At 36.8% G+C, this 25,799-nt stretch overlaps 2 protein-coding genes across 4 annotated transcripts; both read left to right on the forward strand.

Annotated features, from left to right (window-relative positions):
- The first annotated feature begins 350 nt into the window (after nucleotides 1-350).
- Nucleotides 351-19,478, forward strand: bag6 (BCL2 associated athanogene 6). 2 transcript variants are annotated; one of them, XM_079481170.1, is made up of 25 exons: nucleotides 351-585; nucleotides 1,002-1,109; nucleotides 1,295-1,412; nucleotides 3,953-4,194; nucleotides 4,282-4,353; nucleotides 5,634-5,756; nucleotides 6,134-6,321; nucleotides 12,087-12,216; nucleotides 12,496-12,699; nucleotides 12,957-13,173; nucleotides 13,273-13,332; nucleotides 13,844-14,163; nucleotides 14,352-14,445; nucleotides 14,611-14,915; nucleotides 15,028-15,301; nucleotides 15,377-15,546; nucleotides 15,810-15,863; nucleotides 15,993-16,095; nucleotides 16,258-16,382; nucleotides 16,992-17,126; nucleotides 17,368-17,421; nucleotides 17,511-17,675; nucleotides 17,875-17,982; nucleotides 18,350-18,496; nucleotides 18,782-19,478. In XM_079481170.1, exons 2-25 carry the CDS (start codon nucleotides 1,026-1,028, stop codon nucleotides 18,875-18,877), a joined length of 3,588 nt encoding a protein of 1,195 aa, XP_079337296.1. In that variant the 5' UTR covers nucleotides 351-585; nucleotides 1,002-1,025; the 3' UTR covers nucleotides 18,878-19,478. The 2 variants fall into 2 exon arrangements, with proteins under 2 accessions (XP_079337296.1, XP_079337297.1); XM_079481171.1 differs by having other exon boundaries at nucleotides 370-585; nucleotides 15,052-15,301.
- Nucleotides 19,479-22,882: 3,404 nt separating this feature from the next.
- LOC306908254 (LINE-1 retrotransposable element ORF2 protein) lies at nucleotides 22,883-25,746 on the forward strand. Of its 2 annotated transcripts, XR_013787987.1 has the most exons (3): nucleotides 22,883-22,941; nucleotides 23,251-24,273; nucleotides 24,358-25,746. XR_013787987.1 is itself a non-coding variant. In XM_079480957.1 (2 exons), exons 1-2 carry the CDS (start codon nucleotides 23,274-23,276, stop codon nucleotides 25,314-25,316), a joined length of 1,959 nt encoding a protein of 652 aa, XP_079337083.1. In that variant the 5' UTR covers nucleotides 23,259-23,273; the 3' UTR covers nucleotides 25,317-25,746. The 2 variants fall into 2 exon arrangements, 1 of the variants encoding a protein (XP_079337083.1); XM_079480957.1 differs by lacking the exon at nucleotides 22,883-22,941 and having other exon boundaries at nucleotides 23,259-24,273.
- The last annotated feature ends 53 nt before the right edge of the window (nucleotides 25,747-25,799 follow it).

Genomic DNA, 25,799 nt, shown 5'->3' on the forward strand with positions numbered 1-25,799 from the left:
TATTTTTTGATGCTTTATTAAATCAATACCATAAGAACAAGAGGTATTACATATTCAAGTCACATTAACATTGGTTGACAGATAATAAAAAATAAATAAATAAAATTACATAGATTTAAATATTTTCACAGCATTACATGTTTTAGTGCTTTTTTATTTTTTGTTTGTTCCAAGAGATCTATATACAATTTGAAGTAATTAATAAAATGTGAATTTGCTTAACATTGAGCCCACTTTCTTATGTATATGAAAGTTTCCTAATACAATAAACAAATGTATAATATGTTGTTGTTTACAGTTCAAATTGTTACTTTCTGTACAAAAAAGCACATCAAATCTACTTCATAGTCTTACTAAAGAAATTGATGAGAGCGCTTTGACGTCACGGCTTACTTCCGTCAGCCTGTCGCGCGACACCGGCTAGCATGATAGCGCGGTGCGTTTAGCTTCGTTGCATTAATAATGTTTTAACGGAGCACCAGTCAGTGCGACAAGCAAACACGGCTTATAACCGCACTTTAAGGAAGGTTGTACAATTTAGGAATAAATCCAACGAAAATTAAACCAAGAATAGCCGCATCTAAGGTAGGAAGAACATCAACGAACTAGCATGCTAACAGTTATCGAGCGCACGTTCGTTTGGACGAAACATTAATAATAATTTTATACATCGCAAGTTCACCCTAAAACGTAGCTATATATCAGCGAGTTGTATATTTTAAATATACTTGATTTAGTTTAAATTTTTTAAAAGGCTGGTAACGCACTTGTTTAGGGTGTTTTGACAGCAATTGTCTTATCATGCTAGCTAGTGAGTTGTCCAGCTGGTGTTATGCATAGTTCTACAGTACGCGTGTTTCTGTTAACTTTAGATACATCTGGAAATGATGGGTGGCGCAGTTAACGTTACGTGTCAGTTTTGGCCTGTGTTACATAGCACAACATGTGTTACTTATTATTGTATTTAAAAGTAACATGTTGGTTCGTGTATTTTTGTTTAGGTTTTCCAGTACAACCCAAGCAGTATGGAAGAGCAAGCAAGCAATAACATAGAGGTGACTGTGAAAACCCTGGACTCTCAGAGCAGGAGTTACACAGTGCAAGCCCAGGTGAGCTGGACTTTTGTTACTATGGAAACTGCTGTTTAATTTTCGCTTTCACGTGTAATTTACGATGACTTAATCGTGCTTTCCACTTCTACACAAGGTGAAGACCAAGGAGTCATGTGACTGTATTGACAATAGTTTAAACTAAGACCTGACTTTTTGCTGAAATTTTTCGTTTTGTCACGTAGATGACCGTCAAAGAATTCAAAGAGCACATATCATCCTCCGTCGGAATTCCTGTTGACAAACAAAGACTCATTTACCAGGGCAGAGTGCTTCAAGATGAGAAAACCCTCACAGAGTACAGTGAGTTGATTTGCATTAAAACGTCTGCTTTTTGTGGTTAAAGGTGACTGGTTGATAAAGGTTTCTGGTGTTGTCGTCTTGTTACCCTTTGAGTATATTCAATTCTTTTTAGCTGAACTCCAGAGCACCCATTTAAGGAAACGTTCATCTCAAAGTCTAAATGGGTTTTTTTTCTTACCCACATGATGTTCAACATGTTTTAAGACCTCCCGCCGTCTTCGGGACACACATGAATATATTTTAGGTGAGATCCGAGAGACTTCCAGGCCTCCTCATAGGCATCACGGTTATAGTTGTTGTCAAGGTCCAGAAAAGTACTAAAGACATTGTTAAATTGGTCCATCCGCTCATAGTGGCTCAATTGAATTTTTCAATGACGAGAATACTTTATGTGCGAAAAACAAACCAAAATAACAACTTTAATTGATATATTCTCCTCTGTCTCATCAGTTTTGTGGGGCACGTTCAAGAGAGCACTTCGATTAAAGTCATTATTTTGTTTTGTTTTTCGCAAACAAAGTATTCCTGGCACTACAAAAACATAAATAAAATGAAGCACGTGCTAACCCATTACCAACAAAACACAGACATCAGTGTCATTAACCATGTGCGGTACATGTCTTTTAGCGCTGGCCCCGAAAATCAGTTTCTTTTTTTTATTCTTAACTTTTTATTTATATTTTCACCGAACAAAAAAGGGAACATTATCCGAGACAAGAGGTAAATAAAAAATAAATAAAAATCTATTAAAAATACAGAGAAAAAATAAAAATTATAATAATAACATTAAATAAAAATATACTGTGTATACATATTGTTGCATCTAATATAAATGTTAACATCTCCACAGACATGATAATTAATAATACTAAAATAATAATACTAAAATAAATAATGAAAATAAATAAATAAAATAAAAAGGGATATACATATATATATATATATACACATACATACACACACACACACACACATATATATATATACAAGAAAAATAATAAATAAAAAATATATATAAATAAAATAAAAATAAAATACACCACTATATAAACAACACTTTTTTTTCCTTACTTTACAAATTTAAATATTCTTTAACCATGTGCCATCTCTGATTAAAAAGGTCAGTTTTCAATTGTAATGATGCCGTCATTTTTTCCATCAAATAAACCTGTCTTAGTCTCTGTTTCCATTCAGCAACAGTTGGTGACTTCACAGACTTCCAATTAACAGTAATATTTTTTTGGGCAATTAGCAGTAATACACGTAAAATATATCTTTGGTCAGCATTGAAAACATCAACTGATATAACACCTAGTAAGAAAAACTGTACAATTGATGTAACTTCTCTTTTTACCATTTTCCCCAATACTCAAGGATTATTGGGCAGTCCCAAAATATATGTGTATGATCACCTACTTTGCCACATTGTCTCCAGCATAAGGCTACAGATGGGTCTTTTACAAAGTTGGAAATAACCAAAGGGGTATGAAAATAACGTAATTTAACTTTCCAATCAAATTCCTTCCATTGTTGACTATTAATTCCCTTATGGCATCTATAGCAAAGTCTATCCCATAACTCATCCTCTATTACTGTATTAGATTCTATTTCCCACTTTTCCTTAATGTTATAAGTGTTTCCAACCATTTCTGTTAGCAATCTTCTTTAAAGATGAGAAATATGTTTACCAACAGGAAACCTTTTTCTGAAATTGTGATAAAATATTGTTCTATGCCATTTGGGATTTTGCCAATTCTTTCTTTTTCCTTGTGGTTTGTAATGTAATGTCTAATTTGCAAATATCTATAAAAATCACTTGAGGGAAGGTCGAATTGTTCCTGGAGTTGTGTGAAAGACTTTAACTGTGTTTCTTCAAAGAGCTGGTTAAAAATAAAGAGGCCTTTAACTGCCCATCTCCTAAAACCATGGTCCCACATTGAAGGTGGAAAATCTACATTACCCACTATGGGCATAGCTCGGGAAATTGTTCCAACATCCTTAAGGATTCCGAAAATCAGTTTCAAACGATCTCCAAATCCAGCGTTACATCCGCTGTTTATATAACAGTCATCACCCAAATGCAGAAAAACAAACACAGCGGAACTTCGCGAACGTAGTGAGCTCTCTCTCCTGCACACAAGTGAAAGTGACTTCACCCGCCCTCCTTGGTTGTGCTTTTCCTGGAGAATTGTCCAATAAGGGACTAAGAAAAGTTGTTACGAAACTGATTTTCATGTTCCGAAACCTACACGAACGCTGGGGGAGTGTATCGAGCACAGAAATACTACGTCATATGTTCAACTCGTTGACCATGTCAAGCATGAGAAGACAGCACGTTTAACATTGTAAATAAGTCAGAATGCATGAAACACTGTTGCACAGCAGCTTTAAAACATGTTGAACGTCATATGGATAAGTTGGATAAGTACAAAATAACACAATTTAGTTTCAGAGATTAACTTTTCCTTTAATGTGTAATATCCCCTTTTTGGAGTTTGCAGTCTTGTGATTTTCTGTTCTGTCCCTGTTCATCCATTCAGATGTTGATGGGAAAGTAATTCACCTGGTGGAGCGTGCCCCACCTCAGACCTCTCAGCAGGGTGCCGGCTCTGGTGGTGTACCAGGTTCCTCTGGAGGGACACAGGGAGAAAATCAGAACCCTAACTCTAATGGTTCTCAGGGGACCCCCCACGGACCCACGCATGACCGCAATGCTAACAGCTACGTTATGCTGGGTACTTTTAATGTTCCAGTTAACATTATGGACCCTCAGCAAATACAGGTAGATGTTTTGTGCTATAAATCTATATTTTTATAAACAATGCAGATAGATTCATATGCTTTTTTTTTATGTGTTCACTTACTTCAGATGTCCATTCAGCAGATGATGTCAGGCTTGGGAGAAAGTGTGAGGAACCCACGAGTCAGCACAAGTACAGGGGTGAGATTCAGAATGATTCAATATTTTTGAAAAAGGTTTGGGGCTTGTAGGTCCAAAGAGATTTCAGTGTCACTACGTCTTTCTTTGTCATGAGATTACGGTCACACTTTATTTTAAGATCCAGTTCTCGATATTAATAAACCATTAACCACAACTTTTGCCTCCGTAAACTCCCGATTCGTTGCTTATTAATAGTTAGTTATTCAGTTGTTAGGTTTAGGTATTTGGTAGGATTAGGGAAGTAGAATATGATAATGGGGAATATGTGCTTTATAAGTACTAATAAACAGCCAATATGCTAATAATAGACATGCTAATGAGCAATAATTGGTCCCTATACTAAAGTGTTACGAAATGACTAAATAGTCAAAATGTCAACTTTGTTTTTTATTCTAAATCTTAAAATCAACCACTAGGCAAATACATAGACGAAAGGAAGAACAGCAGGCAGGAGACGAAGTGTTGTTGAATGAAATAAAAAATCGATTTATGGAAAAAAACTCTGTTGTACTTCAATGTTCAGTCTAGCTTCTTCTGACTAGTAATATTTAATAGGTATTTATAAGGGGTGTGACTAGATCCGAATTTTCTTGCGAGAATACAATATCCTCACGCAATTGGCATGATGAAATTGCAAGCATTTTAATCACATATGCTTCCTAAATTTAACCTGTGTGACCTGTGAGCGCACATTTTGTTGTGGTGTGTCCCGTTTTCAATGCTGTACAGAACTCGCTAATAACTGAACAATGTATGTGTGTACTGTGAGCAGAGCTAAAGTGACCGGCCCGGCCATTCGACAACAGGATTTTCCATCCCGCAGTGCTACTTTCCAACTATTTCTTTAAATGTAAACAGGTGCTAGACGGACATGTTGCAACATTCGCTCGTGTCTGCAGCACCTGCAGCGCCTCGCACATTAAGCATGAGTGTTTACGGTGGTTCCCGCTGCCAGTACAGCTCTCGTCACACCTCTAGTATTTATGAATACAACTCTGAATAAAACTTCAAAACATTGTCACATGAGGTTATTATGAACCTTGATCGATGTCTTCGGATTAAGAATGACAAAAACAATGAAGAATTTGAGTTTGGAATATTTGAATATAAATAATCATTGATAACTTTGATTCTCTTATCGCTCACGATTAATCGTCAAATGTGTTGTGACTAAACCTTTCCTTTAATCTGATAAATGACTGTTTAGATGTCATTTTTCAGGCTTTAGAAATGGTTCATTATGAGTTTGATGATGTTTATATCCTGTTCCTTTCTTCCAGACCAATGGCTCTGTGAATGTTCAGATAGATTTGGATCAGTCATTGCAGAGTGAGCCCCGATTGCGTTTGCTGCTGGCTGAGAACTTGTTGAGGGACACCAATGCTTTGATCCAGATACTTGAGGTTTGCCCAGTGTTCTCCTCCAAACAGTGTGCAAATGATGACTATTTATAAATGTTTGCCATGCGAACATACGTACACACATGTAACATGTTGTATGAAACAATGTTGGGTTGAAAGCTTTGCAGGAATACACACGTCTTGCTATAACCATACCTGCAGTTTATTTTCCTATAAATGTAAAGGATTATCTATTAAAAACTCATTGATAAAGAAAATTTTTGTTGACTATTTTTACTATCAGTTTTTATACATTTCTTGCAGCCCTAGAAGGAATGTATGCAAAAGGCACATTTTTGGACTTGCTGCTCTCTTTTTCTGTTCTCACAATTGTCATCTCTGTTCTCACCTAAAGTATTTGCTCTTTCACTTGTTTGTAGGATCAACCTGCAGATGGCTCCTCTTCCCAGGACTCTGGACCTCCACCCACCTCCTCCACTTCTACTCCATCTCCTTCTGCACAGCCCATGGATACGTCTCCTCCTCCGACCAGCACCCCACCACCACCATCATCATCATCCTCCTCCACTCAGACTGAGGGTGCTCCACCCCCTCCAGCAGGCCTCAGGTAAGATGCAGATATAGTCATTATCACAATGGCATGATTTGCTCAATTAAAATTTTTTATTTCAAATGTAAATTGTTATTTATATGATACGCTATCATAACTTAATATGGAGTGATAGCTAAATTGACACTTTTTTGCTATGATTTTGTACATGGACATGTACAAGGATGTCAGTTTTGGTGAGACTGTCTGTTTGCCCAACTAGTGGAAGATGGGGGGGGAGTGTAAGAAAACAGGTTGGGAAACAATCACGGTTTCTTCTAAATCAACCCTATAACCAGGGAACTACCTCTTGAAAGAGCACATTTATTGGCACAGATTCTGTGCCATTAAAGTCATTCTTAGTGGAAATGATACAGAAAATTTAGTTTCACAACACCAGAATGATATGTCTATTCCTTTAGTCTAGTTACATTTTTACAGTGATGAAAGCTAAGGTAAAGACACTTTCAGGCCAAACACCTACAATGTGAGGCGAAACAGAAATGTTAAGACCGGGATGAAGAGTTTCAGTAGTAAAGGAGTGGGCTAGGCTTCATGTTACTGAGATGTTGATTTTTTTTTTCTTACAGGTTAAAAAAAAAGTGGGGGTTTCACCCATTAAACGTGTTAGGAAACCAACATCTTTGTGATGATACTGTGACATTCAGTATCAAACATTAAGGCGCTACACTTTTTGACAAAATACAGATCTTTTCTCGTGCAGTTTGCATTGCAATTCTTGCAAAGTGCCGTGAACATGAAATAAATATTGTTTTTGTTAGAAAGTTTCTTATTTTATATTCTAAATATAATCTGTATTTTATCAATTACATGTGGTTGCTTGTTACAGATCGCCAAATAAATACTTCAGAAGTGGGTTTTCCCCAGAGGAAAACCCCAATTTGTTAAGCTAAATTGCTTAGCATGTCATATCATTTTTAATGTATAGTCTGCCTACCTATATGTCTGTATTATCCTATATAACAATGAATATGTTCATTTAAAACATTGGACAGTCATGAGATCGGGTCTGTTTTATAAAAACTTGAGCAGTTTATGTGGACGATAAGTCTCTACAAATACTGTATATGATGAGTCACATTTTCTCACTTTCATGTGCACATAATCTGCACGCACCGTAGGCGTTTGACTATAATATGTCTGTGTTTAGCCACTGAAATCCTGAATCATACTCAATTTAAAAGTCTAAGAAAACCACCTTTCTCACCGCCAGTGATTGGTCATTAAGTGCAAGAAGAAATGGTTAAAGTTCAAACATCCCTGCGTGTTTGTTTTTAAGTTATCGCATCCACTATGCTGTACTACACTTTTACTGTGTGGGGTGTTGAATCGAAACCAAACATTACATTCATGCACACTCACAAGTTACTAAAAATAGATGTTTTTTTTAAAACTGTTTAATTGTTAAAGTTAAACTACTTTCTCTATGAACGTGTTTTTGTAGCGTTGCAGTTTTAATTGATGGTTCATTTATTGTGAACTCAACCAGAGGTCCCCGGCTCGAACTTTAGAGTTTTTTCTATTTTTACAGAAGCAAGACCAACATCAGTAGTGATGAAAGCTAAATATTAAATGCCACAGATTAATGGTTATTAGGTAGTCAATTAATAAAAATAAAAATGTTCAGTCTAAATTTGGAGCCATATTAGAGCACAAAGGTCATTTTTTGTGTTCTTTTAATAAAATGTGCATGCTTGTAACTGCAGAATTGTTACCTTCATACCTTAATGTCCTCTAAGATTATTTTACTTGACCAACCTTTCTTTTTATGGAGGACTAAAAATGACAGAAGGAAAAATAAATAAATAAATAAAAGTAGAAATAAATAAATAAATGCATAAATAATAGTGAAAATAAATACATTTTGGTAATATAAATGGCTATTTCTGTATTTTTGCATGTATTTATTTATTTATTTATGCATTTCTATATGTATTTATACGTTTATTTATATATTTATGTATTTATGCATTTATTTATTTATACATTTTTTATTTATACATTTTTTATTTATACATTTATTTATTTCTGTATTTTCACATTTCTACATTTATTTATTTCTGTATTTCCACATTTCTACATTTATTTATTTCTGTATTTCCACATTTCTACATTTATTTATTTCTGTATTTCCACATTTCTACATTTATTTTTCCCTGCGCCTGTATGCTAATTGAGTGGGGGGTGCCTACATCAGTCTGAAGAAGGATTGGTTAGAGCGATGTGATCGAATCTTTATTTCGCTGCCCTGTTTCGCTGGTACAAGCAAGCCTACTCGGTAATGCTGCTTGAGTATGTAGCCTGAATGGAGACTTTTGTTCAAGCAATTGCTAACGATTTAAGATCATTAGCGCAGGATTGTGAGAACAATGCGTCCAATGACTATCTTCAGTTTCGTTTGTGCAGAGTAATGGAGGATTTAGTTCAGATCAGTGCTGAAATGGATGTCGAAGTTGAGGTAGCAGTGCTAGAGAGTCTTCAAGAAATCCTCCGCCAACTTCACATTCTCTCTGAGACAGAGGAAGCTATGGGGTTCCATTTGTGCCAAAAATGTGTTGTTTGCTTTGCACAATACACTTGTCTATGTCTACTGTTTTTGCCTGTGTTTCATTGGTTTTTGGTATGCATTCACGTATATGTCGTCGTCCCTGTCGTCTGTTTATGTCGTCCTCCCGTCGCTACCCGATCCGTCCCGGAAACACGATTTGTTCCGCGCATGCGCGAAACTGACGTCACTCCCTGTCTTCTTTTTTTTCTTTTTTTAATTGAAATTATCAAGATTTACAAACAAACATGGCTGCATAACATCCGTTTCTTCATAATACAGAAAATACATAGCCTGAGGGAGCAGCTCTTAATACAAACAGGAATTATATATCTTAGAAAAACAAACAAAAAGATGATTTCAGCACTGATCTGAACTAAATCCTCCATTACTCTGCACAAACGAAACTGAAGATAGTCATTGGACGCATTGTTCTCACAATCCTGCACTAATAATCGTTAGCAATTGCTTGAACAAAAGTCTCCATCCAGGCTACATACTCAAGCAGCATTACCGAGTTGGCTTGCTTGTACCAGCGAAACATGGCAGCGAAATCAAGATTCGATCACATCGCTCTAACCAATCCTTCTTCAGACTGATGTTGGCACCCCCCACTCAATTAGCATACAGGCGCAGGGAAAAATAAATGTAGAAATGTGGAAATACAGAAATAAATAAATGTAGAAATGTGGAAATACAGAAATAAATAAATGTGGAAATACAGAAATAAATAAATGTATAAATAAAAATTGTATAAATAAAAATTGTATAAATAAAAATTGTATAAATAAATAAATGCATAAATACATAAATATAGAAATAAATGTATAAATACATATAGAAATGCATAAATAAATAAATAAATACATGCAAAAATACAGAAATAGCCATTTATATTACCAAAATGTATTTATTTTCACTATTATTTATGCATTTATTGATTTATTTCTACTTTTATTTATTTATTTATTTATTTTTCCTTCTGTCATTTTTAGTCCTCCATACCTTTTGGGAACTACATGTTTAAAGCCCTGTATGGCTCAGTCCAAGAGATATGAGAATCTAAAAATGGCTTCATGAGAAAAATGTTATACATTTTCAGGCATCAAAAACTTAATGTGGGTCATTTTTCAAAACTCTGTTGCTTTCTTTTAAAAAGTAATGTCTGACGAACAAATAATGTTGAAACTGGATATATATATTTTTTCTTCTATCAAAACTGCATTGAACATGACCATTTCAGTGTCGTCTTGGCACAGAGTGAACTTGCTCTGAATAGTTTATTTATAAGATATGAAGTTATAGGGAAATTTTATGAAATAAGGAGTTATAGACGCCTTTACTGTTAGTAAATATTCTGATGTTCTTTTTAGCGTGCTTAGTAGGAGGCACAATGATTGCCTGACCGCATTACTAATTCTAGGTAACACGTTTTGTGTGCTTGCATTTTGACAATGACTGGGAAAAAGTCAGATTAAATTTGAGCATGTAAGGTCACTCACTTTCTAGGACCGCGATTGTTTTTGAAAAAGTTCAACTTTAACGCAAGGAACCTGGCCGACCTGTACACGCTCACTCAATGGATCCAGGGACGACTGACAGGATTACCTCCATTAAAGTTGCCTGACATGTACACCTACCAGACAGAGACACCAAATGTGTATAGTGAAGATAAACTGAAAGCTTATACGTTACATATATAGATGCCTGCGTGTACTAACAGTTGCAAATGTATTTACTTGAACAGAAACCTGACACATAACATGAGCTTTCTCACTGTTCCCTGTCCCTCGTCTCTCCAATGCACTTGTGACAACTAAAGTAGAGATGATTTTGTTTCATTTCTGGCTGATAGTTTTAACTGCTAGTTGTATATCTAACAAAGTTAGCTAGCATACCCCATGCGTTCAGAAGTTAACGCTATGTGAAAAATAACCTTGTTCCCCAGTTTCTGATTTGGGCATACGTGAGATCGTTTTTTATATTTAGAATCCAAATCATCATCCACACCAACAAAAGACAGTAGGTCATATGACACGCCTAAAACAATTATTACCGCTTTTTTTTTTTTTAGATGTATTGCAATGTGCAAACATGATTTAAAGTTCAAAAACGCTGTATTTTCCACATACCATGCATTTTTGTATCTCCTCCTCTGTATGCCCCCGCCTCTCTGAAAAGTGCAGATTTTTCACAAAGCTCATCGCTCTGAAGAGTGAGGTGTGCTATGATTGGCCAGTTTACCAGTGCCTAGTGATTGGTCGAAAAATGCAAGCGTGTGACGGAATGTAACGCCTTCTACCATATTTGGAACATCAGGTTCCAAAGCAATTGTACTGACAGGTACACCCACCTGACGTAGATTTGTGGTGGTGTGGTTTCACGAGGCGTTTCAGGCAGGTCTGGGTGAGCATTTGCTTTTAGATAGAATGCTTTTTTTGTTCCGACACTTACATTTTTGCTATTTTACGTGTCTAATACATGCATGGGCAACTTATAACACACCAAAGACACAGAAAAACACGTATTCGCGCTGTAAGTGTTATGAAGTGAATTGCATGCATTTTTGATGATCGTTTCTGTTAATTCCGTTCGTTTTATTGTGTTTAACTACTACTGTCGTCAGTGTTTTTGTATGGCAATGGCAGCAGGTATGTGTTAAAATATCAAATTCATATACTGTCGATTGTGGCACTTAACAACATAACAAGATGATATTTAAACTTCTTATGTAGCCGACTCTGTCCTGGTTTGTATTGGCCGCCTCCAGTTTTCCCTTTGTTTTGACTCCAGCTAATGTCTATAGGGACATTTGGATAAAGGGAGGTTGTTAATTATGGCCCGATAATGTGAGGAGTTGCTCCGTTTGTTAAAATCTTAAAAATGTATCACATTTTTGAGGGCCTAAACATGTTCAAAAACTCATACAAGTTTGCATACATGTCAGAGGTGGTACTGTAAGAATTTACATCGGATATGGTTTTCAGAATGAAGTGTGACAAAATGGCTCTATTGTGGCACCTACTAAATTTCAATAAAGCATACCTAGTGCTACTTTTCATGTAAATGTATGTAATTTGGTGAGCTCATGTAACATTCCAACAGCTACAAAAAGCATCTTACAACAGTATCCTAAACCCAACAGGAAGTCTACTATTCTAAATGTGATCTGCAATTGTTACCCTAATGCTGCATTCCCTGTATTTAACTGATGTAGTCACCCAAGCCCAGCTGAGATGCTGGAGATGTTGACAGAGCTACGGAGGGTGGAGGAGAGACTTCAGCCCTTTATTCAGAGAGCTCATCTCATTCTTGAGGCAGCTACAACTGCAGACTACAACAACAATGTAAGCATCTCGCCTCATTCTGTGATCGAAATAAAGCAGGAAATGCCAGTGGAATGTTAAACTTTAACATTTTCAGGGAATGGAAATGGGAATGAAAACATGCTTGTAATACACGTTTATTTTGAAAATGTTGGCATTTTCATTAGTGTTTTAAGACTTCTTAATGCAAGTTTATATATTTGATCAGTTTATAAATAAATTGTAATACTTTTTACAGGCGTAATATCATTTTATATCAAAGTTCAGTTTAATCATTACAATTTCATGTTTTACCTACAGACCGAGGAGAGGGATGAGGACCAGCGCATTCTTAACCTGGTTGGGGAAGCCCTTCGTCTCTTGGGAAATGCCTTGGTTGCCCTGAGCGACTTGCGCTGTAATCTCTTGAGCACCCCTCCCCGACACCTGCATGTTATTCGGCCCATGTCTCACTACACGTCTTCTGTCCTGACCCCAGCAGGCATGCATCACATCCCCATGCAGGTGAGGATGTGGTCTAAGGGACTGGTACAGCGCAGAATACTGAAAGTGAAAGCTTTGTTTTTCCCTTTAGATGCTATCTAGTTTATAGATGAGTGTTGAGCTGTTTTTGGAAAATGGTTTTTCCACGGTTTCTGGGGCTGTAGAATTTCTAAATATGATTTTCATGTAATTGATATGTCTTGTTAATTGGTATCATCACAATTAATTTGATCAATAAACCATTAATTAACATTTAAATTTGATTTTGACTTTGATAGTTGAATCTTGGTACTACTGTTACAATGGCAAGCAATGGCAGACCAGCTGATGGTCAACCTCAATCCACTGGCCAGTCAGATCAGCAAGGTCAGGGACAGACACCTGGTAGTCAGCCTGGTTCAACCAATCAGCCGGGTGGACAGCCAGGACCCAGAGTAATCCGGATCAGTCATCAAACCATGGAGCCAGTGGTGATGATGCAAATGAACATTGATGGTGGGTTTAATTGATAAATGAATTGAATGGAGTGATAAGTTTGTCTATATTTAATAGGTTAATATAGTTATATTTATCGTGTTTAATAATGCGTTTCAGACTCTGGAAACAATGCTCAGGCTAATGGACAGCAGAATGCTGCCGGCACTGGACAACCAGGTTAGTTTTCAGATCGCTGTACCTTTGTTTTTAAGGGAACATTTAATTTAATTAATATATACATATTTCTTTAGTAGTTTTGAGAAGATGAATTGACACACCACAGACCTCCAAAACAGTCAGACTTTAAAGTGAATATTACATTTATTTATAAAAATGTTTTGCTCAGAAATAAATATTTCTTATTGGCCATTAAACTGTTTTCTGCATTATTTTGTTGTTTTAAAAATACAATATATGGAAAAATGTCCCAAGTTTATTTAATCCGCATTAGTTGTATTGTGGTCATTCCAATCCAGTGTCTGTTGAATTTCAACAAAATCAAACCTCACAAATGACAAATTGGCCCTCCAGTGCAAATTTGATCCACCTTTAAAGCGTATTAAGTGTTTACTCTGTGGCTTGTCTATTTAATGTGTGAAATCTAAGAGAGGAAATAATCAGAGCAAGTATGTTTTTACATTTCAGTGAACTGTACTGCCCAAACAAGCATGTTTTTTGCATGTTGCAGGTGCCCCCCCTACTGTCCAGATTCCAGGTTTACCTCCAGAGTTCATGCAGGCCATTGTGCACCAAGTCACTCAGCAAGCCATGGCCATGGCAAACGCTGCCTCCACTGGCCAGCAGGGAGAACAGACCGCCACACCTGCAGCAAACGCTGGATCCGGTTCCACTCCACCACCCATGCCCGTGTATCCCCCTCAGGCCAGAGTAGTTTTCACCAGACCCTCTTTTACTCATAGGATGGCCACCCCTACTTTTACCACAAGGGGGTCTACTATCAACCTCAGAGCAGCTGTTCCACCAATGATGGGCCAACAGCCCGGACAGGTGAATGACATACTCCTACATCATATTTCTGGAGAATAACACCGTACATTTACAAAGAAACAGATGGGGGAACATAAGCTCTTTGAATGAATTATGAAGCACCAGAGAATTTCTAATATAAAGTCATGATAATTAAAAAAATGTACAATTACAATATTGATCTTAACAATTTTCACATAACGTAACAGATGCCACCGGGTGGACACATCGCTCCGGCTGCTCTTAATCAGATGATTGGTGGACTTGTTGGCCAGCTTCTCACTGGGGCAACAGGACAGATGGGTACATTTCTGTTATTATATTGACACGATTAATTTGTATTCCACTTAAAGCATACAATGTACAAGTGATGTTGTAATGTGTATAGGAGATTTTAAGATGTGTCTATAAGGTACCAATGTTTTGCAAGTTCATACCACGTAATCTCCTATTCTTTTATATCCACAGCCAGCCAAACCACCACATCATCGTCACACACTTTCACCTCCTCAACGGTCTCATCCTCCTCCTCGTCTACAAGCACCCCCACCAGCACTAGTGCATATGGACCCACACAGTCTAGCAACACCAGCACTCCCCAACCAGGATCTGCACCCAGTCCTCCTCAGGAAACACCTTCAGCGGGAAACCTGGAGCAGTTGTTGGGGTCCCTTCTGGGTGGAGCAGTTGCTTCGGGGGGTCAGGGCCCTTCTATAACAGTCACAATGCCCGGGGTTCCTACCTTCATTCAGGGGGTCACAGACTTCATACAGGTAAGTCATCAAAAAAATCAAATGATTCACCCAAAGGTTAATAACATTTATGTCTTAACCATCTTATCCACTGGTTTTCATAATCCATGCTTTTATGCATCTTTGTGATCAGGCTTCCCAACCAATTTTCTCCCAGCCTCCTGCATCGGGACAGCCTCCTGCCTCGGCCCCCTCTGCTCCTCCAAATGCTCCCTCTGCTCCTGGAGCCGCCGCGACTGCAGAGGGGCTGAACCCTGAGCTCTTCACTGGGATAGTTCAGGGTGTCCTGTCCACCATGATGGGATCTCTTGGTACCCCTCAAAACGAAACCGAGAGCATCGCTCAGTTTATCCAGAGGCTCTCCCAGACTAGTAACATCTTTACCCCTGGATCTGGAGATGCTATGGGTGAGCTTAAGTGTTTTGAGCTTTTTGATTTCTGCTTGTGTCAAAACCTAAACCTGAGTTTGTGTGTTTGTTTAGGTTTCTTTGGTGATCTTCTGGCTTTGGTGTGTCAGAACTTCTCCATGGTTGATATGGTGTTGTTGCTTCATGGGCAGCACCAGCCATTGGGCCGCATCCAACCCCAGCTCGCCCAGTTCTTCACAGAGCATTTTCTGCAAGGCCGTGAACCTACTGAAGCGAATATTACAGTAAGTCACATTGTAGTGATGTCATGATTTACTTAAAGCCCAAACATGATCGCTGTGGAGCATTTCGTGACCTCTCCTGTCAGATCTGTGTGAAAGGCTTGGTCACTTTCTCTCGTAAGTAGCTGTTATCAGTTTGTTATTTCAGGTTGGTTACTAAAATGTATATTTACAGCTTGCTGTTCACTTCCCCGCTTATTTTTGTTTTGCTCTTCCTTCTGGTTTGATTTTTGATTTGTCCCTCTTGCTTCTTTTCTTTTTAACAGGCAGCTGCCGATGACCTTATCACCGAACTCGAGGAATACATTACAGAAAGTTTTGTAAGAGAACATCTTTCTGTTTATGACAAGTTGTGTTTACAACACTGTTTATCAATCTTAATTTTGAATCCTAGATTATTTGAAGTTTTGAATGGTCGGTGTGTAAATGATGTACTTCCTGTCTTCCAGTCAACAGTGGCAGTACGTGATGGGGTTGATATCGTCCAGACAAATCGGTCATTTCTCAGACAGCAGCTCACAGGCATCGCCACCCACATACTTAACTGCACAGGTATTTGTTTAGATCAGACACATCGCGAGATGAGACTTTCCATAGAAATGTCAACATTTACATTCACTAGACACGTAAATATTATCCTGCACTTTATCTGTTATGTCTCTTGGTATCTTTCTGAACACTGTCATATAACATTGCATGTTTTCGTTTCTTTAGATCATACGTTTGGCCCTCGGCTCTTACAGCTATGTAATCGTGCTCTTTTTGAGTGTCTGGCCCTCAATCTCTACTCTCTCAATGGAGAACAAAACGCTCTTACTGCCGTCATCAACCACCGCATCGTAAGCACCCAAAGCAATTTACACCCCTTCATATTTCTTATTGCTTTATTCCTCAGCCTACGACTTTGTCTCTGTAAATAACGGCGGAGAAGATATTTCCATGTTGGTGGGGATATACATTTATGGTTTATCATCGCATTTGCAAAACAGGATATTGAGACTTCCACCCCCTCAATATAATCTTTCAAAACTATTTTTGGTCAAATATATTCCATATACTAAGCAATTAATAATAATTGATTTATATATATATATATATATATATATTTAAATGAAATATATTTTATAATTGATTTATTTTAGAATTTGTAAAATGTTATATTTCCGTCATGCATATAAGGCTTTCATAAATAACAATGACAATTACATATTTCTTCTTACAAAAAATTGTGATTGTGTATATTTGGCGAAGACAGAAAATAGAAAAACATGATTTTGTGGCTTTTACATGAATCGCATGAAGTCTTGTAAAATATTTCATTTTTTGCACGCCTTTAGCACGATACAGTGCCGTACCTGAATCTACGTATGAGCGTTGTATTTTTTACTGGTTTTCTTTACATATTCAATGGCTTCCTAACATTATTTTGCATCTCTTCACTTTCCCAGAGGACAATGTCAGCAGAGGTCAATCCTAGTCTGGTGAACTGGTTAACAAGTATGATGACCATGCGGCTGCAAGTGATACTGGAACACATTCCCATCACAGAGGAACAGATCACCCATTACATCATCCACACACAGGTTCAGTGTCTCAGTCATACGCTACAAAATACAACCCGTAATAGATCTGTCATCATTATTTGATGTTGATTTGTTGTAAAAACGAGATTAAAATGAGAAAAACATTCAGCATTTATAAATTGAACTATGGTGTTGGTTAAAGATGTTGTTATGTATATAATACAAACTAAATTAATGGGTTTATGTAACACGACTTGCACACATGCATATGTAAATACAATATTTACATCTTTCCTTAAAGGGTGAAGAAATGGCAGATAGGCCCCCACAGGAGCCTGAGCCTCAAAATGTGGAGGTAAATAAACCAAGGGTTGAAGGTTTGATCTTGTGTATGATCTCATTCATAACTGTACGATTTATCATTCATGTATATGTGTGGTTCAGATGGGAGACAGCCTCTCTCCTACCCCTGCTACCACAGCAGAGGAAGCTCTGGTCACCTCTCAAGAAGCAGGAGCAGTGGGAGGTCCAGCTAGGGAGAGAGAAGGTGCCGTTGGAGGGGAGGAGCCAAGGAGAGATGCAGAAAACTGGGCAGCAGCGTTGCCTCCTGTGAGTTTTGTATTTATTTTTTATTATTCAACCAGGGTAAATGTATAGCAATGATTTCTGACTCATCTGTGTTTTATTCCAGCCTGAGTATTTATATAAATGTTTTTCCTTGTTGGTGTGGCCTTGCGTGTATAATTGGAACAAGTTAATTGATTGTTTTGACCGTGGGCTTGATGTACTGTGCGACTGTTTTTTGCAGGAATGGGTTCCAATTATCAGACAAGATCAGATCAGTCAGAGGAAGATGAAGGCCCAGCCTCCTCTCTCAGACGCATATCTGCACGGGATGCCGGCCAAACGCAGAAAGGTGAACTTTTTGTTAAGTTGTATGCTAGTAAGTTACAGCATAAAATTAAAAATGTTTGTCGTAGTTAAAATAGATATTTATTGGTCAACCACAAGCGAACTAAACAGTAGTGAGTTACTCTTTTACACAATATTGACCAAAAAAATTGCAATCATTTTAATAAGGCTGTCAGAAGATTTTAGTCTAGTGATCAATGTTTAGCTATTTGTTTACTAATGTTTTGTAGACTGGGCTTAATCAAATCATCTGTTTATTTATGGTGTATTCATTCACAAACCTGTTTGCCAGAAGACCTGCATAGCAGCATTTTTTCCTAATGAGTCACATTGATAACCATCATTTTTCTTATTGTGTGTCACTGTCACAGATGGTAAAAAGCGATGGGCCCAGGCTGTCTCTCTCTGATGCAGTAAGCCAAGCTGCCAGGTCAGCCGGTGTTACGCCCATCACATCCCCCAACATCCTGCAAGATGAGTTAGAGACACCTGAGCTTCAAGAAGCATACGGTGAACAGGTATACTCAAGATATACTCAACCTGAAATCTTCATATCAGGATTGTATGCCATTTTAATTGAAAATAGAATTGCAACAATTAAAAATATATCAACTTTTAACTTTAGTATTAGTTTAATTTAGTGTAAATGACCCATTTAATACAGCAGTGTATTCATCATAATATATGGGAAGTCTTCAAAATGTGTAATAATTTGGACAAATAAATGTCAGGCAAATAAGATTCACTAGTGCACCTGTAACCCGACAGTCTGACTGAATGACATTCTCTTTTTTTTTGATCAGCTAAAAAAAGACATCAAGAAGCGAGTCAAGGAAGATCCCGACTACAATTCTAGACGGTTTCCTAACACGCATCAATTATTTTCTCCGGACTCATAACTTCTCTAACTAGCAGCTTACATCACCTAAGCTCTGTTCTTATTGTAGGCCTTGTTTTATTTGTCGGATTTCCACACGAGTCGTCAGATGTTCACGTTTCTATAGAAACCTTTTTATCGAACTTTAAATCTTTGGATGGATAAGCATATTGTTCTGTGCAGATAATGCACGGCTGGCAGTGATGCATGCAGGTGCACCGAACAGCTGATAAATGAGTCGTCTGACAGGGGTCGAAGCCTATGGTCATGAAGAGCCCATCTTAGCACAAGTTGCCTGCATGCTGTTCCTAAAACTCTGTTTTATGATTCAGTCGTGAATAACAGTATTGTAACTGAATCCAGTGAAGTGACCAGATTGGAGCAGAAAGGGCAGAGATGATAATGTAGGTGCATTATTGCAATAAATAATTATGTTGCTGTTTGAAGTTAATTCGTTTATGTTTTGCTTTGACTTTCATCTCTCCTATGCTTCTGCTATACCTTTATGACACATTGCTAAAAATGGAACAAAAGATGTGTGATGTGGTTCTAAAATGATTGGTGTAGTGTGAAACAATGAATGTAAAATACCTGATATTAAACAACTTCAGTTGTTTACAGCAGCTGTGTGCAACATCTTGATTTGGTTTGTACTGTATATTGGTTTGTGGCTGTGAGTTACATTATATAGGTATGTGAAAAGACAGGTTTTCCAAACCTCGTTTCAATTGTTCGGGAGAAAATGACACATTTATGTTTTAATTCATTCCTACCCATCTTTGTAATGAAGGGTTGCAAGAAATAAAATGTACAGTATGTATGTCTGTGTGCTAATAGACAACATGGAACAAGGTTAAATGATAAAAACCATGAACATAACAATGAGGGAGAGTTTATTTTATCATCTATATTAAGAAAGGTACATTTTCAATTCTGGATTATGGCCAGCTCTGACGCAGAAAACGAAAAATGAAACGAAAATCTTCATTCTGTCTATGATCATCTATGGCGAAATATGATCAGTAGTACAGCTGTTGTTAATGGCAGAGTATGTACATTCAATTGTTCCAATCCATATTAATTATAGGAAGATATGCTGCAAGATATGCTGGTATCTGATATAGACACATTTTCTCCTCCATTTCTGTCCCACCTGTGCTTTCTTTTTCTAAAAGACCTACTGTGTACACAGATGTAACAACTTTTGGCGATATCAACAAGCTCTAATTTTATTTATACAAAATTCTCTCTTTCAAGGGTTTCTGTTGCAGGTTATGAGTTCTGTTCCATAGAGAATATGCACAGAATGTGCTGTAAACCACTTCAGATTAAAGTGAATAAATGTAAACGAGTATTAAAAGGTTCTATCTGACATGTTGTTCAAAATGAAGTTATTCACATATTCGTATTCTGTTTATTTACATTATGCCATGTTTGTGTTTTTAAATGTGTGCATTTAATTAAACAGAAGGTTAAATCTACAATATCGAACTAAATTAGTTGCTACAAGGTTCTTTCTGCAAAAGGCTCTCGGCACTTTGAATGCACACAAGAGGACCAATCGAGATCAGCTTTGTTTGTCATGTGACTGGACTCCTCAGTGACTGGAATATCTGAGGAAACAAAAACAATGTTTAAAAGAAACCTCGTAGGTTTTTTTAATTTATACTCTTGTCAGCAGCTCAAACAACTGTTTGTTTTAAGTTTTGTTGAGGAGATTAATTTTTTTATATTTATAGACACAACACTAGCCAGCAGCTCTAGCTTCCCAATACCTGTGTTTATATAGACAGTTAATGCCAAATAGTCAACAACGTCAAGAGTCTTTATTACAACAATAAACATTATTATGTTTTAATTCTCCTCTCCAAAAAGTATTTTAATCTGTCCTACCTTGTGTGGATAAAACATATATACAAAAATAACACAGTCTTTTATGCTTAACAAAAGAAAAGCATCCTAAAATATTAAATATTAAAACCACGTAAATGTACCTTTTTAACAGATTATTATACACTAATTTCATGTTTTATCAAAAGCTATGAGAAAATGATTTGTGTTGCTTGAAAACGTATTGCTTTAATGAATGTTTTGCAGATAGAACCTTATAATTCTTAGACGAAAGTGATTTTTCAGAATCCGAAAGTTCTATCTGCGTCTGACCTGTTCCAAAAACCACCTTTACAAATTTCAGAAAATGTTGATATTGTACATTTGGAAAACATTTAGGGTCTCTATCTTTTCCAAGTATAAAAAAGATTTGTTGCTCATATCATTTTTGCTATATGAAATGCAAAAACTTCAAAGCTCAATATCTCAAAACTCAGATAGAACCTTATAATTCCAAGGTGAAGATTAGTTTGAATTGAATTCTGTAAAACAGGTGTTTACCTGGAAGGATGAACCAGTCTGGTTCAAGCATGTGAGTCCTAGTGTGATGACTGATGATGATGTGTTTGTTTGCATCTGCTATGACGTGAGAAGTAAAAACAGTTCGGATTGCTGGCATATCCCTCGGGCATTTAAAGCATCTCTAACATATCAAGTGTTGCGTGTTTATTTTATCATTGCAAGTGTATATATTATTTTATAAATTTTAATTTTTTTAAATACAATATTTTATTTTAATGTACCGACTAAATTGCCTATTGAAAGTGATGACAGTCACTTTCTGACGTCTGAGATCTTATCAATCGGACCTCTTAAAGGCAGGTGTGGGGTTCAACAAGAAACTTTGTATCTAGTCAGCAGGATCAAGTATCTAGTCTTTGGAAGCGTGTGTGATGTGTGTGACTGTATTGTTTAAAAATAATCTTGAATGTGGTGGTTTCAAAGTTAATGGTGATAGCAATTAAAAGTCCCGTGTGTCATTTTTTGGAGGTTCTATTGACAGAAATGCAATATAATATAGATAACTATGTCTTCAGAGGTGTATAAAGAAGAGTCGAACTGTCAACTGATGTCCGATTGGTTACTATATATAGGAAGAAAAACAATGCAGACAACACCGGTAACACATACTGCGTAAATGTGGTGCACTTTAAACACTTAAAATATATAGCATTATTCAGCAATGTCTTTTTGACCTTTACAACACAGTTCAAACTTCTCATTCATTACCAATGCAACAAGGGGACGAGCATTATTTAAACTAATATTATTTATCTTACCTTCGGTGGGGTTTCACCTTTAGGGCAGCTGCACTCGACGGAAGTCTAACTTCTCAGTCTCCATCACTCTTCTGTTATTGGCACAAACTCAAACCCGCGTCCATCATTCACTGGAGGGATTTCCAATTTTTCATTTTTTTACTCAGTGACCGATGTGATTTTAAATAAAGCGAAGTACAATATATCACACGAATCATACTTTTGTACAAGTAAGATTACAGATTTTAAAAAGTACAAGTACACAAAAAAATATACACAATACAGTAACGCAAGTGAATGTAATTTGTTACTTTCCACCTCCCTTGCATATGATTCGCCATGTTCTTTCAGCCGTCGTAGTGTTTCGAGCGGTTGGTTGATTTCACTGACTGGATCTTTAAATTATATAAAACTGAATTTACATACCAAGGTTGAAGCTGTAATTCCACAGACTACAAATATTGACATACTGTTTATCTTGAATGTGAGATAAAAGTGTGAATGAATTAAAACACAAATAAAATAATAATTGCCTGTCGTGACATTTATTGGAAGGCATCTCTGAGTTGCAAGTTCTTCAAATGGTTAAAGGTCAAAGTTACATACGAGTAAATGAGAACATTTATTCAGATTTCGTTATGTGCAAAACCTAACCAAACTGTTTTCATCGATGTATGCGTGTCTGAGAATGCATGCTAGAAGAATGGAAGAGGCGGATCCTAAATATTTGCACATGCTCCTAACCGCCAGCCAGGTATTTACTGGGAGGAGGAGCCAAAAGCTTCCTACAAGGATTTTCGTCCAATCACGTGAATTCAAGTGTCACAGCCGGTGATTATGTAATATTATTTGCACATATGGGGAAAGAAAGTAAATGTTTTTTGTTTTGCAGATATTTCCTGGTAAAGCATCTCGGATCTCTCGATTGTCAACTTGTGTAAGTCTAATGTTTTTATACTTTAATATCTAAAATGCATTACCTAGCCAAGTTAATTCACTTAATATAAAATGGCTTCTTTAAAACCCAAAAAACTTTTCTAAAATATGTTATTGTAAAATGTAATATGTAAAGTAAAGTATGTAGATGGTAAAAACATTTTTAAATCATTTTAAAATCAAAAACAAATTGTGGATTTCCAGATCCAGTTCTTCAGGTTTATGACATTTTTCAAATGTATATGTATTGTGTTTGAAATATCTATTAACTATTTATGAGCCTGACTCTGAAAACCTATTTACTTCACAGCTGAAGGGATAGATGATAGCAGGATGACTGAAAGCGATGAGAAAATATTATCTATTCTTTCATGGAACGTGAACGGTTTTAACCGCAAAAAGTCTGAGGTCCTTCATCAGTTGAGTCTTTTACAGGCAGATGTGGTATTTCTGCAAGAAACTCATGTGGGTCCAGATAGAATCTATTCAACAGGATGCATCAAGATTGAGTCTTTAGAGGGAGATTACGCCATGACGGCATTCACTGTCTTCAAAGGAAGCGCACGCGGAGTGGCCGTTCTTTTTAAAAAGAACCTGGAATGTGGTGGTTTTAAAGTTGATAGCGATGCCAAAGGAAGATACATGACAATCTCATGTCAAGTTTGGGGGCGTGATTTTGTATTTATCAATATATATAACTCAAGCGATGAAAAAATTACGTTTACTGAATTCACATATTTGTCTACGCAAATCCCACCATCGGCCTATCTCGTGATCGGTGGTGATTTCAACACAGCAATGGATTCCGATCTTGACAGAACGTCAAATTTACGAAACCGGAATCATAGACAGACGTTCAATGCTCTCCAACGATTTTTAGATACTTTTAACTTGGTAGATGTTTGGAGGTGTGTTTACCCCGAGGTTAAAAGCTTCACATTTTTTGATGTGAAAGGACAATCTAGACTGGACTACTTTTTTGTACAAAGTCGCATGTTAGCTAGAGTAACTGCCTGTAAAATTCATGAAAGGCCGCAATATTTTGATAAAGATGAATACATTTCCGATCACGCGCCATTATCTATTCAGATTCAGACAAATGGGCCAAAATGGCATCCAGATGTTTTTCTCCTTAAAGACAAGGCATGTATGGAAAGGTTGTCATGCATAATAAAGACAATTTCAAGAATAAAGACCAAAACGAGGAAAGAAAGTCTATGGCCAGGAGTGAAGATCCGACTCCTATGCGAGGCGATAGCTTTTCAAAAGGAAAGCTCAAGAGAGAGGATGCAAATTTGTGGAACTCATGTGGTGGAACACATGGACCAGGAAGGTAATTGAAGTCTTTAAGGTTTCTCTATAGTCTGCTCTCATTTGCACATGTGAAAATTATTGATGCGGAATCATTGCTTTTTAGGGTTTAGAGACTCTGAACCATACACTGAGACTCTTCATACAGCAAATCCTTTCTCCACACACCAGAGTCTTAAGAATTTTCTGGATCATTTGCACCAGACAGAAAGATTTGAAGACTTAAAATCCGTACTCAACTCTGTTCTAGCTGAACCCATTTCCAGAAAAGAGATTTTGGTAGCTATACTCTCCCTTCCTGAACATGAATGCTTAACTACAGGTGGACTGACAGTGCATTTCTATAAGCACTATGCGATGAAAATCACAGAACTTTTACAAGCATTTTTTAATCAAATACTTGACTTGAAACCAATTAAAGATGTGGCTCTTGAATCACTGGGCCAGACCAATTACGATCATTCCTACAGCCATAATGTTCAGTATCACTGTAGTCCTATTACAGTGATTGATTCTGATTATAAGATTTTGGCTTCAGTCCTAGCAGAAAGGTTGAAAAGTGTTATTGAACATGTTTTAAATCCAGGTGTAAGTAAACCACATACGTCTATTCAGGACAGCCTTAATGCTCTACAAAGTGAAACTGCTGATAAAAGGCTGATTGTTTCGTTAGGAGTAGATGCAGGTGCATTGAAGTGGTCCTATTTGTTTTTCAGCCTGAAGTTTGTAAACCTGCCTGACAGGTTCACATCAGTGTTGAAGCTGTTGATGACTGAGGGAAATGCAAATATGCACGGCGAATCTCATTCACTGCAATCTCCATTGCAAGGTCTAAGAGTGGGATGTCCACTGACTCCTTTACTAATAAGCATTTGTCTTATCCCTCTGATTCACTCTGTTGATAGTGAGAAAAGGCTTTTGGGACCTAATATCCAATCAATTGACAAAGACAACGCCATCATTTTCCTTCCCAATACCAGTGAAGCTTTGGAAAGTTTTGAAAAGACGCTGCTAGATTTTACAGAGACGTCTGGGTTAGTTATACATAGGAGATACTCAGTTTAGGCTCTTGAACTTCAGTTATTTAAGAGAATACAGGTGATGGATTTGGGGGACTCGAGATGTTTATTTATCATTTTAGTATTATTTATCATGTTAGTTATCATAGTGATTGTTTCGCTATAGGTGGAGTTTATAAATCAAACAGCCCTCTAATAAAGGCAAAGTGTGAGGTTTTTCTAAAATATTTAGTTTTTACTGGACCTCAAAAATAGAAAAATACATTTATACATTATTTTTAATATTTACTTTGGGCCTTATGTACATGTTTTCATGGTTTAAAAAATGTGTTTTACTTTCTGTTATACTGTATATATAAATATTTAGTTTCAGTTATATTTCAACACAAATATCATAGAAGCCCCTGCTTTAATAGATATTTATTTTCTAATTGCTTTAGTGTCACATGAAGTATTAATAAACAGTTATAAACGACAATAACAGGTATCTTAAATTTTTTTGAGAAACAAATGTGTACATGACAACTGC

The sequence above is a fragment of the Barbatula barbatula genome, assembly GCF_947034865.1.
Source record: "Barbatula barbatula genome assembly, chromosome: 19".
Taxonomy (NCBI): Eukaryota; Metazoa; Chordata; class Actinopteri; order Cypriniformes; family Nemacheilidae; genus Barbatula; species Barbatula barbatula.

Coding starts and splice junctions, on each gene's coding strand:
- bag6 (XM_079481170.1), top strand. CDS start 1,026: ATGGAAGAGCAAGCAAGCAATAACATAGAGGTGACTGTGAAAACCCTG. Junction 17,127..17,367: donor ATTACATCATCCACACACAG/GTTCAGTGTCTC, acceptor CTTTCCTTAAAG/GGTGAAGAAATGGCAGATAG. Junction 17,676..17,874: donor GGGCAGCAGCGTTGCCTCCT/GTGAGTTTTGTA, acceptor TGTTTTTTGCAG/GAATGGGTTCCAATTATCAG.
- LOC306908254 (XM_079480957.1), top strand. CDS start 23,274: ATGACTGAAAGCGATGAGAAAATATTATCTATTCTTTCATGGAACGTG. Junction 24,274..24,357: donor GGAACACATGGACCAGGAAG/GTAATTGAAGTC, acceptor ATTGCTTTTTAG/GGTTTAGAGACTCTGAACCA.